The sequence below is a fragment of the Triturus cristatus genome, chromosome 9 (genome assembly GCF_964204655.1).
Source record: "Triturus cristatus chromosome 9, aTriCri1.1, whole genome shotgun sequence".
Classification (NCBI taxonomy): Eukaryota; Metazoa; Chordata; class Amphibia; order Caudata; family Salamandridae; genus Triturus; species Triturus cristatus.
This window is the reverse complement of record NC_140592.1, coordinates 724667557-724680469: the sequence shown is the minus strand read 5'-3', so window position 1 is coordinate 724680469 and position 12913 is coordinate 724667557. Positions and strand designations below refer to the sequence as shown.

At 46.7% G+C, this 12913-nt stretch overlaps 1 protein-coding gene across 2 annotated transcripts in view; it reads right to left on the bottom strand.

The window, feature by feature from the left end:
- The window catches only part of MUS81 (MUS81 structure-specific endonuclease subunit), a 306294-nt gene that overhangs the window by 144905 nt on the left and 148476 nt on the right, over positions 1–12913 (bottom strand). The window contains exon 13 of one of the 2 annotated variants that reach the window (XM_085625915.1): positions 9455–10479. The exons of the other annotated variant lie outside the window; for it this stretch is intronic. Coding sequence (XP_085482041.1) covers positions 10171–10479 — 309 coding nt within the window. The 3' untranslated portion in view covers positions 9455–10170. Of the gene's footprint in view, positions 1–9454; positions 10480–12913 lie in introns of those variants that run through there. 2 annotated transcript variants of the gene reach the window in all.

The following is a 12913-nucleotide window of genomic DNA, read 5'->3' as shown; positions in this document are numbered from 1 at the left end:
TAAAAGAGCGTGCACCTCGGTGCGGGTGATTGCTACGTGAAGGACAAATGTTTCACGAGAGGAAGTCAGGGCGACTTCTTTTTGAGACAATAGAGCCCTTATTCTGCTCATCTTGTTGAACTCTGCTTTCAAGGTTGGTATGGAAGGCCAGATGGATACATCCAGTCTCCCATGCGGGGGTGGGAAAAGCACATTCTCACAACAGACTACTCGTTGTGAGACAGTTACAATGTACGGAATCCCTATTAGCATCCCGCAGCACGCCTCATTATTTAAAAGCAAATAACTACCGTTAGCTAATAACGTGAAAGTGGGTGTAATCGCTGGCACAGGATTTCCCTTCAGAATACAAGCTAAATTTGGGGCGTGAACGTTACATGCATCATGCAATTGGATGTTCCTACAAACTACTGAGTGGTCAGGTGTGGAAGTGCAATCCTCTACTTTTAAATAAACCTCTTTACCCTCTCTCATGCACCTGTATGTAAATGGGAATGACCAAACTTCATGTAGGAAAGCGGTACCTAGTGGTTCGTATCTGCCTAAGGCATAGTGTTTTATACATGAACTGAACTTAAACAATGCAAAAGGTAAAGTGATTAACCCATGGATAAGCCACACAGCTGAGTTCGATTCGGGCGCAGAGAATGGTAAAGGTTCCAACTTTTCAATGTGCAATAGTGAATATGTCGCATCCTTCATGGACATGAATTGTTGTTTATCTGTCAGATTAAACGGCAGGAATAAAGATGATGTGTTCATGTAGTCCCAGGGAACTTTCCCAGCTTTCAATGTCTGTAAAGTCCATGCAAGCTGCATTATAGAACACAATTGATTTTGACCATAGTATAAAACAGACATATCCTCCTGAACAATGTCCACAACAGATGAAACAATATTATCTAATGTTTAAATTCTGGAAGAAAGGGTGTTAATGCTATTATCAATGACAGCAAGCACTTTTTCCAAATTTGCTTGATCAATAGCTCTCAATCTAGAAGCAGCCTCATTTTGAGATAATTTTCAAACCTCGTTGCAAACAGCATACACCCATCTTTTGGACCTGCCACCCACAGGGCCCTTAACAAAATCATTAAAATCTACTTTGTCATTTAAATTGGTTTAAATGATGTTTAACGGACGCTAAGGTTGAATGTGTAAGCCAGTTTTGACATAATTTTCCTACAGAATAGGTAGAAACAGAAAGGGAAGATTCAAATCGGGGGTCTATTCTAACCTGTGTATAACCGGGGTGCAGACCCAGAAAACGATGTTGACAGAAATCTGAACTTTTCTGCTATATTAACCATCCTTCAGGATCTAAGTTGGAAATATTCAAGGATGTATTAGTAATGAATGACTGCAATTCATCAAGGGACAGATCTGTGTGATTATCCCAGGTCGGATAAGCACCCAGATCAGGAATAGTAGGGGAATTCATCTTTTTAGAAGAAGCCAATCCAAAGCAGGTGGTCTGAAAAATGGTAGAATTAAAAAACCACATGTGGTTCGGGATAAGGCATGCACGATGCAAAGCCTCAGAACCTTGTACCTGCCAGGTTTTAGAACCCCAAACAGATTTAAGATCAATAGTGTCTTTCCACAGCTCACAGCCCCCTATAGTTAATTCATCCATAAAGGACTTTGAATACAATAATTTAGTGTGGGTCAGTCCAACTTTGGAAGCTGACTCAGCAGACATTTTAAAATAAAAGGTTTCAGGTTTAGACACACTGAAATCGGTAAAATATGTACATTTGTTCAATAAAGTTCTGGAGCTGCCTTCAACGTGAGCTGGACAATGTTCCCATTGTGTATAATTAACAATATTTCTAAATGTATTTGCTTTATGCAGGAAATGACTGCCATAGTGTTGGTAACAAAACAACTCTCCATAATTTGCTGTGTCTAAATACAAATCTTCAGCATCAAATGCAGCATAATATTTCAAATCAGAAAAAAGAGCCTCCACGGGTTGGACATCCCAATCCTCAGAGCGTATGTTTTGTTTCACAACATCCCCCATAGAAACACGAAGTACATCGGGGACATTAATCACCTCTGTAGGGCCATGAATTTGAAATTTTACAGCATCCCATACGATCCCATCGAACACAGGCCAGGCAGTAATATTAACAAAAGTCTGGTCCCTCTTCATGATGTGTGATGAGGAGTGGGGTGCCAAAGTTCCATCAATTAATATAATTGCAGATCTTTCTGTAAGATAATATCCATTCACTAGATACAACCACAAATCCAAACGACATAAACAACAAAATAGATATGAGCACCAGCCAAATGTAAGTCTAAGGGGGAATTAAAAACGTCTTTTAAACCAAACAGCAAAAATTCAAATTTTTGATGGGGCAATCGAAGTTGTAGAGTTAGTGTCAAAAGAAAAACATGACTGGTCAACTGCACTTGATTGCACACCAGGCAACGACACATCTGTGGGACAGGTATACTCAGTATCTTCAACGGGACCATTAGCCGGTGGAGTCAATAAAGGATTAGTAACTGTATGCATCTCGATGGCAATGTCAGGCCTGTTGGTATTTGCCGGAGCCAAAACAGAATTTCTCAGCATTGCTGGACAAGAGACCGCTGGAGTCATACTAAGAAGAATCGGCCACTCGTTGTAGTTTGACATTGTCAATGGAGATGTACCTGTTATTCTTGCGACCAGGAAGTGGAGGTAAAATGACTGTTCTTGTACCCTGCACGCCAAGCACTGAAACCGGTGCACGATAAGAGGGGCCGAACTCCTTCTTGTTCTCCACCTTCTCAACGGACCAGGTCACCAACACGAGGTAGCCAGCAAACTAGCGGAATCTGAAGTGCAGCATTAGTCGTGGAGGGCAAGTGTTCCTTTGCAAGACTGTCTTGAGTCTCTTGTAGATTCTGTAACACAGCATATTGATCATCTACGTCAAAGGGTGTGGCGGGCACCGCCATGTCTAGACCATCAAGGTCCAGGACAAACATTTTTATGCCAAAGAGCATTTCGTATGGGGTCCGCCCACCCAGAGACCTTCTAGGGAGATTATTAAGTGCACGTTGAATGCTATACAAATGGGCCAACAAGTTCCTGCCAGTACCTAAAACTGTAGCTGTCAAGGATTGCTTTAAGTCACGATTGATTCGCTCCACAACAGAATTGCCCTCAGGCCGGTACGGAGACGAAAATTTGATTTGGACTCCCAAAGATCTCATGGCATCCTGTACGCCTTAGAGGCGAACGCTGGGCACTGGTCCCAATGTAAGGTACCACATGCAAAAATTCCCACAAAGACACGCAAATCCCTGATGACAGTTCGAGCATCAGCACTCCGTTGTGGCCAGACCCACAGAAAACGTGGGCACGAATCCACTGCAACTAAGATGTACTTATACGCAGTATCGGAGGAGAAAGGACCGCAGTGATCCAAATAAACACACCCAAGTGGTTTATTAGATATGTACAACTGTGTTTGAGGAGGACGCGCAGCAGTAGAAGGTTTAATCTGCTGGTAAATGTCACAATTAAGGACATAATCACGCGTTATACAATCCGCGCTACCAGTAACGTTGTTGTAAGATAGTGACAGTCGCTGAAACGCCAGCATGGGCAGAAGCCACACCTTCATAAGCGGCCGTTATCAAAGCAAGTCTGCGGTCCGCGTTGGGAATCAATCTGTCACCAACGTCGTTAATTCTCACATAGGGAACTTTATCAGGACTTAAATGATAAAAGTATTTAGAAGGGAATGCTCGTGGGTAATTATCACCCTTCTCTGTTGCAGCAATTGCTGCCAAGATGTCATCATCAATCTTACTTTTGGATCTTGTAACTGCTGCTACTAGATATGTTGCCACTGCTGTTCTTTACTGTCTCGTCAGCTAAACTGTTGCCAACAGCGTGTACCCCTACGCGCTGGTGACCAAGAGTGTGAATTACATTCACGAGAGGCAGACATTGTTTAAGTTCTGCGACTCGAACCCAAAGCATTTTATGGTTAATTGTGCTACCTTTGGAATCATGATACTCATTTTGAGACCAAAAGAATAAATTGTCGTTGAAAGACTGAACACAGTAAAAAGAGTCACTCACAATAATAGTAGTCACTCGAGGATCAGCAAACTCCAGTGCAAGCACCAGAGCCCGAAGCTCTGCCAACTGAGCTGTACAATCACCCAATGTCTGCGTATGCACGGCATCAGACTTGAATTCTACACTCACAAAAGTACCCGCCACTATTGCGCAGGCTGCTGAATATGCATACTTGGTACCCGTCGCCGGTTGCGCCGAACTGTCAGTGTAAATGATACAATGGTAATCCTCAAGCGTGCGCAAAGACAGAGGAGCTGGATGAACAAATTCATACTGCAAATACTCCTGAGTCTGCAATGAGGCATCAAAGGTGAAAGTGACATCCGGTGACATCAAAGAAGTGGCCGATTGTATCCAACGCGGATGCAAAGCTTTAGAATTTGGTACACTGGCTTTCGTCACTGGCTCTAGGGCAGTATACGGTGTGACAACCAACATGCGTTTCCCTTGCGACAGCACTCTCACCTTTAGAATCGCCATCTGCACTGCTGTCAAAACTTTTTCGACAGTTGAAAAGCGCATTTTAAGCCGAAGTGTACAAGTTTGACTTGTAAGCAATAGGGACTGAGTCTCCCTCTTTGAACGTTAAGTACGTGAAACCCACTGTGCCAGGCACAATTCTTATCACAAGGTTTGTGTGGTTATCACGTGTCAATAAGTATTTAGAAGCAAGAAGATCAGCTTGCAAAGATTGCAGGATAGCTGATTGTTCTGGCAGCCAGCTCGATTTGGAAAAAGTTGGTTGTACCAAGGCATATAGCGGCTTGATACGCTGGGCATAATCGGGAATATAAGTACACTCGAAATTCAAAAAACCCAGTAAAGATTGTAATTTTTTAAGAGTTGTTGAAGCACGCAAACATGCGCATTTCTCCAAGAAGTGAGATGCTAAACCTCGACCTTCGTTGTTGAGTTCATAGCCCAAAAACAACACTGTATACTCTGCATTGTGTGATTTTGCAAAGTTAAATTTGTAACCGAAGTCAGCAAACATAACAATGATGCGGTCAACGCGACACGGATGCGGCCATAATTAGTCATCTGTGAGATAGACATCATCAACATACAAGTACGCATCAGGGTCAATGCTCTCCAACAGAGAGACTACACGCGCGGCAAAGACACCTGGACTGTTTTTGTAGCCCATGGCTAATCTTTTAAACTGTTTCCGTTTGCTGCCAGAAGTAAAGGCTGTCCATTGACTACTAATAGAGGACAGGTTATGGCTATAAAAGCCATTGGAGATGTCAAGTGTGGTCTTAAACCTTTTCCTCACGAGACTATCAACGAGGGCAGAACTGTGGGTGTTTTGTACCACGCTCTTTCCGACAATCAGAGTTCAAATGTTGATAATCCAAAACTAGGCGGTACGACCCATCAGGTTTGGTTACAGTGAAAAGAGGATTATTCATGGGTGACACACATGTTCCAATTACTCCTTGATATTCCAATTGTTCAAGGATTTCTGCGATGTGAGATCTAGCTTCCCGGCGCATGGGATATTGGGGTTGTGGCTATGACATAGACCGTAACGGAATCTCATGGCTTGGTGATAATTTATCCCACCCAACCTGTGTACGGTACAGCGCCGGAGTAAGCACTTGTGCCCACTCCTCCGCAAAGTTCTGAGCTTGCTCCTTCGGCACTGTGTACGCGAAAGATGGGAGGATTACTTCTTCCCCTCTGGGAGCGGCCAAAACAAAAGCTGGGGGCCAGACCACCTCCGCTAGCAAAATGTCATATGTAGAGGTCAGATTTTCTCACAAAATCCCTTTCATGGTACGTTGTATGTCACCTTCAATTAAAAGGACTATGTCATATAGTCTGTCAGGGGGAGACACTCTAGTGTCAGCAGTTTCTACAGCAATAAATGTGTCATTTTCTGTCGCCTTCAGATATGGACGCAGTGCTTGCCGCACTATTGTAACCTCCTCTGTGCTGTCGAGCAGCGTTAGTGAGAACACAGCTTCGGAACCTGACATGGGCACTATCTGTGGCATACCTCGCTGTTAGTGCAGCAACTTTCTTTTTCTGAAACGGAGATCGTTGACGTGCAAATTCGTCCTGCTTGCCTTTACCATCAGCCGGGAGGGGCTGCTCACGTCCTTGTGGGGCACCCCAACCTTTGCCACGTTCACCTCCACCGGACTGTGAGACCGATGTTTCCTGTGAAGAACGAGGAGAACGTTGTTCAGGAACCTGAAATCTATCAGGAGACCTAATTCTAGTGCGATCGCGTAATTTATATGTGCGTTCAGTAGTCACTGGTATCGGTGACGCAAGACGAGACCCCTGTTTCTGTTGCTGCTTCCCCTGCTTCTTAGTTTTCCAATTTTGTTTAGGAAAAGCTGGACGGTCGTCTTTAGTAGACTTAACCGTCTGAGTTTGAGGTTGCGCTGTTATTATAGCAAAAGGCTTAACGTCCAAACTATTGCGGCCAATGGTCCTATAAGCCTCCGCAATAATTTTGGGTTACTGCCGGGGTTTATCGACGTCGTCAACGAGGCGCAGGGCATTCGACATTTGAAAGTTAACCGCATCGCCCTTGACGTTAGCAAGGATGAGATCAGCAACTACGTCGAACATGCTGACAAGCCTCATTCCCAATTTGACCGCCGCCTCCGGACCGTGCTCATCCTGAACACGCTTAATCATGGAGGGCAATACAGTCATAGACGGTGTGCCGAAGCACTTCGCGTAGACCGCTGCAAACACTTTACCCCAGTTCTCACAATCTGTCACCTCTGGGACGAAGTCTTTCTGCAAACTAATGGAAGGATCCTGTGTTTTTCCACAGGAGTAGCATTTGGAAATACTGCTTCCAGCTGGTCAAATTTCTCAGCAAACCAATAAGGCATATTGTCCTTATTCTGGGGGCGCTTGCCCATTACCGAATTAACCATGACAGGACTAATAGTAATCCCGGCCGGTCCAACTGGTTGCGTCGCAACCCCAGGTGCACCCACCTGGATACTGCGAGAGAAGTATTGCACTAAAGTCCGGTGCACCGCAATCAAAGAAGTATGGAGTTGACGCAAGTCATCCACCGGGGCTTGCAAATATCGTGGATGTGGTGTGAACCCGGCCAAGACTGGCCAAGTGGCCTCAGGAATGGACAAGGGACCTAACCAAACCGGAGTTACGGTGTGGGGGAGGGTGCCATTGAACCAAATACGATGATGCCAAGCAGAAATTGGAATTTCCTGCATCCTATACGGCGTATAATTAGCTGGAACTGCTGTAGGTGTGTATGCGTGAAACGTCTTATCGTCCGCATTCACCTCCGGAAAAGTAACCCATGAGTAAAACAGCTCATAGGGGAACGATGCATCGGCACTCACTACAAAGATAATAGACAATCCATCGTCGGGCACCCCGAACTGCGTCAAATGACGCCGGAGAGGTGCGCGACTATGCGCTGCAATAGCAACTTCAGCCATAAGGACGCAGAGAAGAAAAACAATCTATACTAACCCGTAGCACAAAAAGGATCAGTAATTCAAAAAGAAACCTTTTTAATTGTCAAGCTTGAATGAACCTATAATTCAACTATATAGGTAGGTGTAAACCGTCACTCCCGTCAACAGGAAACAAGAGTGAGGGTGTTGTGGACAAATATAAGCACTACTAAGGCATCTCAATCATAAGACCAAAACGTTAGGTGCGCCATGTTGCGGGGATTCTGCTCATGCACAGAACTATGCACAGGAAACCAGGACCTCAGTGAATTGTGGTGTACCAAAAAACTCACCTCAGTACCAATGAACCCCTATCCGACTAGCATCAGTGTCTCATTCGTTCTCTGTATCATCTCGAAGCTACCAATGATTAGACAACCCAGAACAAGCGACTGTGGGCCATATGTATGAAGCAGTTTTGCGATCGCAAACACAGCGAATCGCAAAAAAACGGTGTATGCAATTGCAAAAAACACAGCTTTGCTATGTAAGAGACACATCCAATCGCAATATTGCTAATCGCAAAATCAGCGATTGGCAAATTTGCGAAGCAAACCCCACTGCGATTAATTTGCGAAATCCCCAAATGTTATACGACAATAGCAAAACTCGCAATTGTCAACCTCGCAATTTACGATTTCGCTAAACGGAATGCGTGAAAAATTTGCTATTTGGGAATTGTCAAAATTAGCAAATTAGAGAATCGCAATTACCACCAAGTCTGAGCAGGTGGTAACCAGGTGCAAACTATTTAAAGAGGCCCACAATGCAGCAGATATTTTCCACAATGACTGGGCTGTATGTGATAGCCAGGAGGCCGCGACTCAGAGCGGACTGAGGAGGAGATCCATACAAACTACAGGCTGGATGAAGAGAGCATCCTGGATTTAATAGCGGAGCTCTAACCTATACTTGAACACCCCACACACAGGACACACACCATCCCCACCCATATCCAAGTCCTGTGCTCACTGCACCTCTTGGCATCAGGTAGCTTCCAGGGGATGATAGCCACAGCAGGAGGGGTCTCACAGAGTGCATTCTCGCGCTTTTTCCACGCGTTCCTTGATGCCATGGTACAGAGGCTGCATCACCACATTCACTTCCCCAGCACACCACTGGCACTAGACCAGACCAAGCAGGAGTTATATCAAATTGCACAATTTCCCCACATCATTGGATGCATAGATGGGACCCATGTCGCCATATCCCCCTCCTCCCAGAACGAGTATGTGTTCAGGAATCGCAAATCCTACCATTCCCTGAACATACAGGTGGTGTGTAATGCCAAGCACATTATCACCGCCATCGTAGCAAATTACCCAGGCAGCACACGACGCATTCATCTTCCGCGACAGTGGGATACACCGTTGACTCACAAGTGGGGAGTTTGGTGAGGGATACCTACTAGGTAATTGCATTTGTTCGTAGGACACACTAGTAAAGGACAGCATTGGCAGGACAGTGTTTAACCATATTCCTCCCACCCCACAGGTGACAGTGCATATACGGTCCGTGAAAACATACTGACTCCTTACCTGAATCCTGCCAACGCTGGGGAGCGGAGGTACAACAGTGCCCACATAGCAACCAGATGTACCATTGAGCGGACCTTCGGAATCCTCAAGAGCCGTTTCAGATGCCTACATAAGAGTGGAGGGGCACTACAATATAGCCCCCAGACCTGTCGCAAGATAGTGGTAGCGTGTGCCATGCTGCACAACATCGCCACCAGGAAGGGCACACCAGTGGAGCTCACCGAATCAGATTCATCAGATGAGGATGGGCCAGGTCCAGGACGCATGCCAGCCGGTGTAATCGTTGCAGCTGCTGGGCACCAGAGGCGAGATGAAATCACACAGAACTATTTCTAGGTAAGAAAAGATGACACAATGCTAAACATCTAGTACGAGACTGTTTAATTTCCTTCAGAACAGGATATATAACGGCACACAGCCTGTGTAGCACACAATGTATTGTTCAATGTCCAGCATGTGTTAGTTTCACAGTGCAAATGAACAATCTTGACCAAGTGTCAGTGTACACTGGGTTGATGCACCCATCTCCATGTCCAAGTCTGAGCACCTCAACTGCGGCGCTGTCGGCCCGTAGGCCCTCGCTGTGGGTGCACAGTGCCCTCATCACCAGTCTCAGAAGCCCTGCTGTGACGCACACTACGGCGCCTGTCGGGTGGGGGTGTAATGCTGCTCCTGCCAGACTGGGCGTCTTCGTCTGTTGGAGTGAGGACTCCTGGGCCAGAAGTGGTAGCTGCCCGCAGCTGATCCACAGCACGTGTCACCTGTACCAGGACCCTTGCCACGTCCTGGCTGCAGTGTGCCACTTAATGCTGCACACTGATGCTGCGCCTTGACAGCACAGAGGTCGCTGAGTAAAGGTGGTTGACCGCCCTGGTGTAGAGGTCTAGGCAGGTGTGTAGGCGCTGCCTCTCTCTGCGCCTAGCAGCACGATACGCGATCAGTTCAGCACAGAGTGCCTCCAGGGCACCCGTCAGGCCCATGAAGCCAACCCTGCTTTGCCTCTGGATTGACCGTATGTTTCTTGCCTGCAGGCGCTGGACTTCTAACATGTGGCCCTCCAGCCCTCTGAAGACTGTATCCTCGCCTATAGTTGCTGCACTGGTGGATGCACGTGCCCTGTGCCTGGATGGTATTGGCGGTATTGGATCTGCACGTGCTCGAGCACGGGGTTGTGTCTCTGACTGTCCCTGGACTGGTTGGAGATCGACATCGGTGTCCTGGGCTTCCTTCTACAGCGGGGGCAATGGTGGCACTGCAATCCGCCTGCTGCGTTTTGGAGGAATGACTGGGCTGCCCTCCTCCCCCTCTTCCTCCTCCTCCTCTTGCGCTGTCGCCTCTGGGTTGGGGGATTCATCCTCGCCTCCACTGATTGTTCCCTGTGTTCCTGCTGGTGCTGTGGACGTAAATGCACACATTAATTTTCTGTCCTGCCTTGCATTTGTCATGCATTAAATTTCACAGTTTGGAGTTACATGGGTCGTGTCTGTCTGTATTTAGCCTTTCATGATGCGCACATACTGGTTGAGACTGGCTCGGTGTCAATGCTCCACTGGTAGGTGCATGTGACTACAACTCCTATAATGCATTGCTGTGAGTGCTTGTGTACCTGCACTGGACTTAAAGTTTTGTTGTGCCCCTGGGTCTCTCCTGGGTGTGTGGGGGAAGTAGGGAGGTATTAGGGGTGTGATGGCATGCTTCTTACCTTGTCTTGGTTCCGGGGGTCGGAGATGTCCAAGTCTGCCACGCCCATTACACTCTCTGGAAGCAGGGTCCCCTCAACCATTTCCTCGAGTGGTATTGAAGCGGTGGCAGTAGAGGTCCCACCACCGGTCTTCTTCGCCTGCTCCAACCTGGCAGTAACCTTCTCCTTTGAGCGCTGGCGCATGTCATACCTGCTCTATCTGAGGTCTTCCACGCTTCGGTGTGTGACGTCACTTGCGTTGACTTTACGCTGGATGTCTGCCCAAATCCTCCTCTTGCGTGTCTCAGGCACACGCAGTGACTTCTTGCCAAAGAGGAGCTCATGGCTAACAATCATCTCCTGAATCAGGACCTCCAGCTCACTTTCTGAGAACTTGTGTTTTCTCTTTCTGGGTGTCTCCCCCTGCTGCTTGTCCTTGGCTGGCATTGCTTGCGAGTTTTTATTTACATACCGTTTTGCGATTCTCAATTTGCGATTCGCTATAAATCGCAAATTGGGAATCGCAAAATAGGAGTTTGATACATATGGCCCTTCGAGTACTCTCAGAAATGGTGGGAATCAGAAACACCTTTTCGTTATTATTCTCATATCAGTCCACAACGTGAGTAATCAGAGACACGGAAAAGTTTAAAATGTTTATTTTTAACTACGTGCTCTAAGGTGCAGTACTTTGGCTAACATAAGCAAACAAATGATTAGAAATAAAACCATCAGCATTGTTACAATACCATAAAACACAAAGGGAGAAATCATATTGCAATGATAGTGGAAACAGGTCCTATAATAGCTTGTGTACCACCCTACCCTGGCTAGTAAGCTAGATTTATTTAAGAGAAGGTCTCTAGGTTTGAATGGGGAACCCCATACCTCAAAAAGATCAGTTTAGGTGAATCACATCACAGGATCAGCTCTGCTCTCTATGTCTGGAAAGGTTTTCTCCAAGTGTCTGCCTCATGCATGCAAATGCAATATTAAAGGCACCCGAGTTTCAGATATTTGCAGCTGTGTGCTTGTTGTGTCTAGAGCGTGGGCCGATCAACCTGAATTCAACAGCATACATTGTTATTTGACCTTGACGGTTTCTGCACACAGTGTTCAGACTAAGGTCGCGGTGCACGTCTAGTGATGTGAACAACAGACCGTTCTCATGTGAAGAAAAAGCAAGCAAGCAGTTTTACTTATAATAACAACTACCTGTAGTGTTGTGTGCAAAAGCAGCAAAGCGGCAAAATGGCGTTTAACTTCTAAAACGCGCATGCTAATATAGCAATGTATGCAGGCAAAACCCTGTCTCCACTACACCATAGGCAGCACCTGCTCAACTAAGTCCCAGAACGAGTGGGAGTATTGGTCCAAAAGGTACGCAGTGTTCACTTACCACAGTGCCAGGCTACTAGAAGAGAACATCTTCTTACCACAGGTATCCAGCCTCTTAGATACCCTGCCCAGGAGAGTGATAGGTAATGCACCAGGATTTAATTTGGAATTAGAGGCTTGGCCCACCAAGCCCTACGGGGTGGGGTGGGGTGTGTTGTGAGGAAACTAGTGACCTTGGGACGGCGCGATGGCAGCAGGTAATCGACCTATTCACAGGAGCTTCCGTGCGGAGCTTGGACCAGGCTTCGAAGAGGGCATCCATGAGCACTGTGTAACGCGGAGAAGCGGTTCAGATGTAGTGACTCCCAGCTGAAGCACCTCAGTCAAAACATTCGTCTTGACAGCCACAGTGGGTAGCTGAAGGTCTACGACCTCAGCCGCCCTCCTCACCAACATAGCAAATGAGGCTCCTTCTCCATAGCCACAGAATGAGGAGAAACCAAGCCAGTATCTGAGGAGGTATCCAATTCACTGGCATCCACCAGATCCTCACAACAGGTGTTCTCTGTGACATCTAGGGGCTGGTATTTATCAGAGTCCAGTGGCCCCTCCCAAACATCTCCAAGTCCTAGCCCAAAGTAATTGGACGCATGCTCCAGTCTGGGTGGTCTGCCCCCAGTTGGCGCCAGAGTCAGATGACGCCTATCCGGTTCCGTATCTGAGTTGGAGATGAGTAAGGGGACTGCGGTGCTAGTAGGCACTGACTGCGCCGAGGCTGTCAGCAGTAGAGCAGGCACCGGGAAAGGTT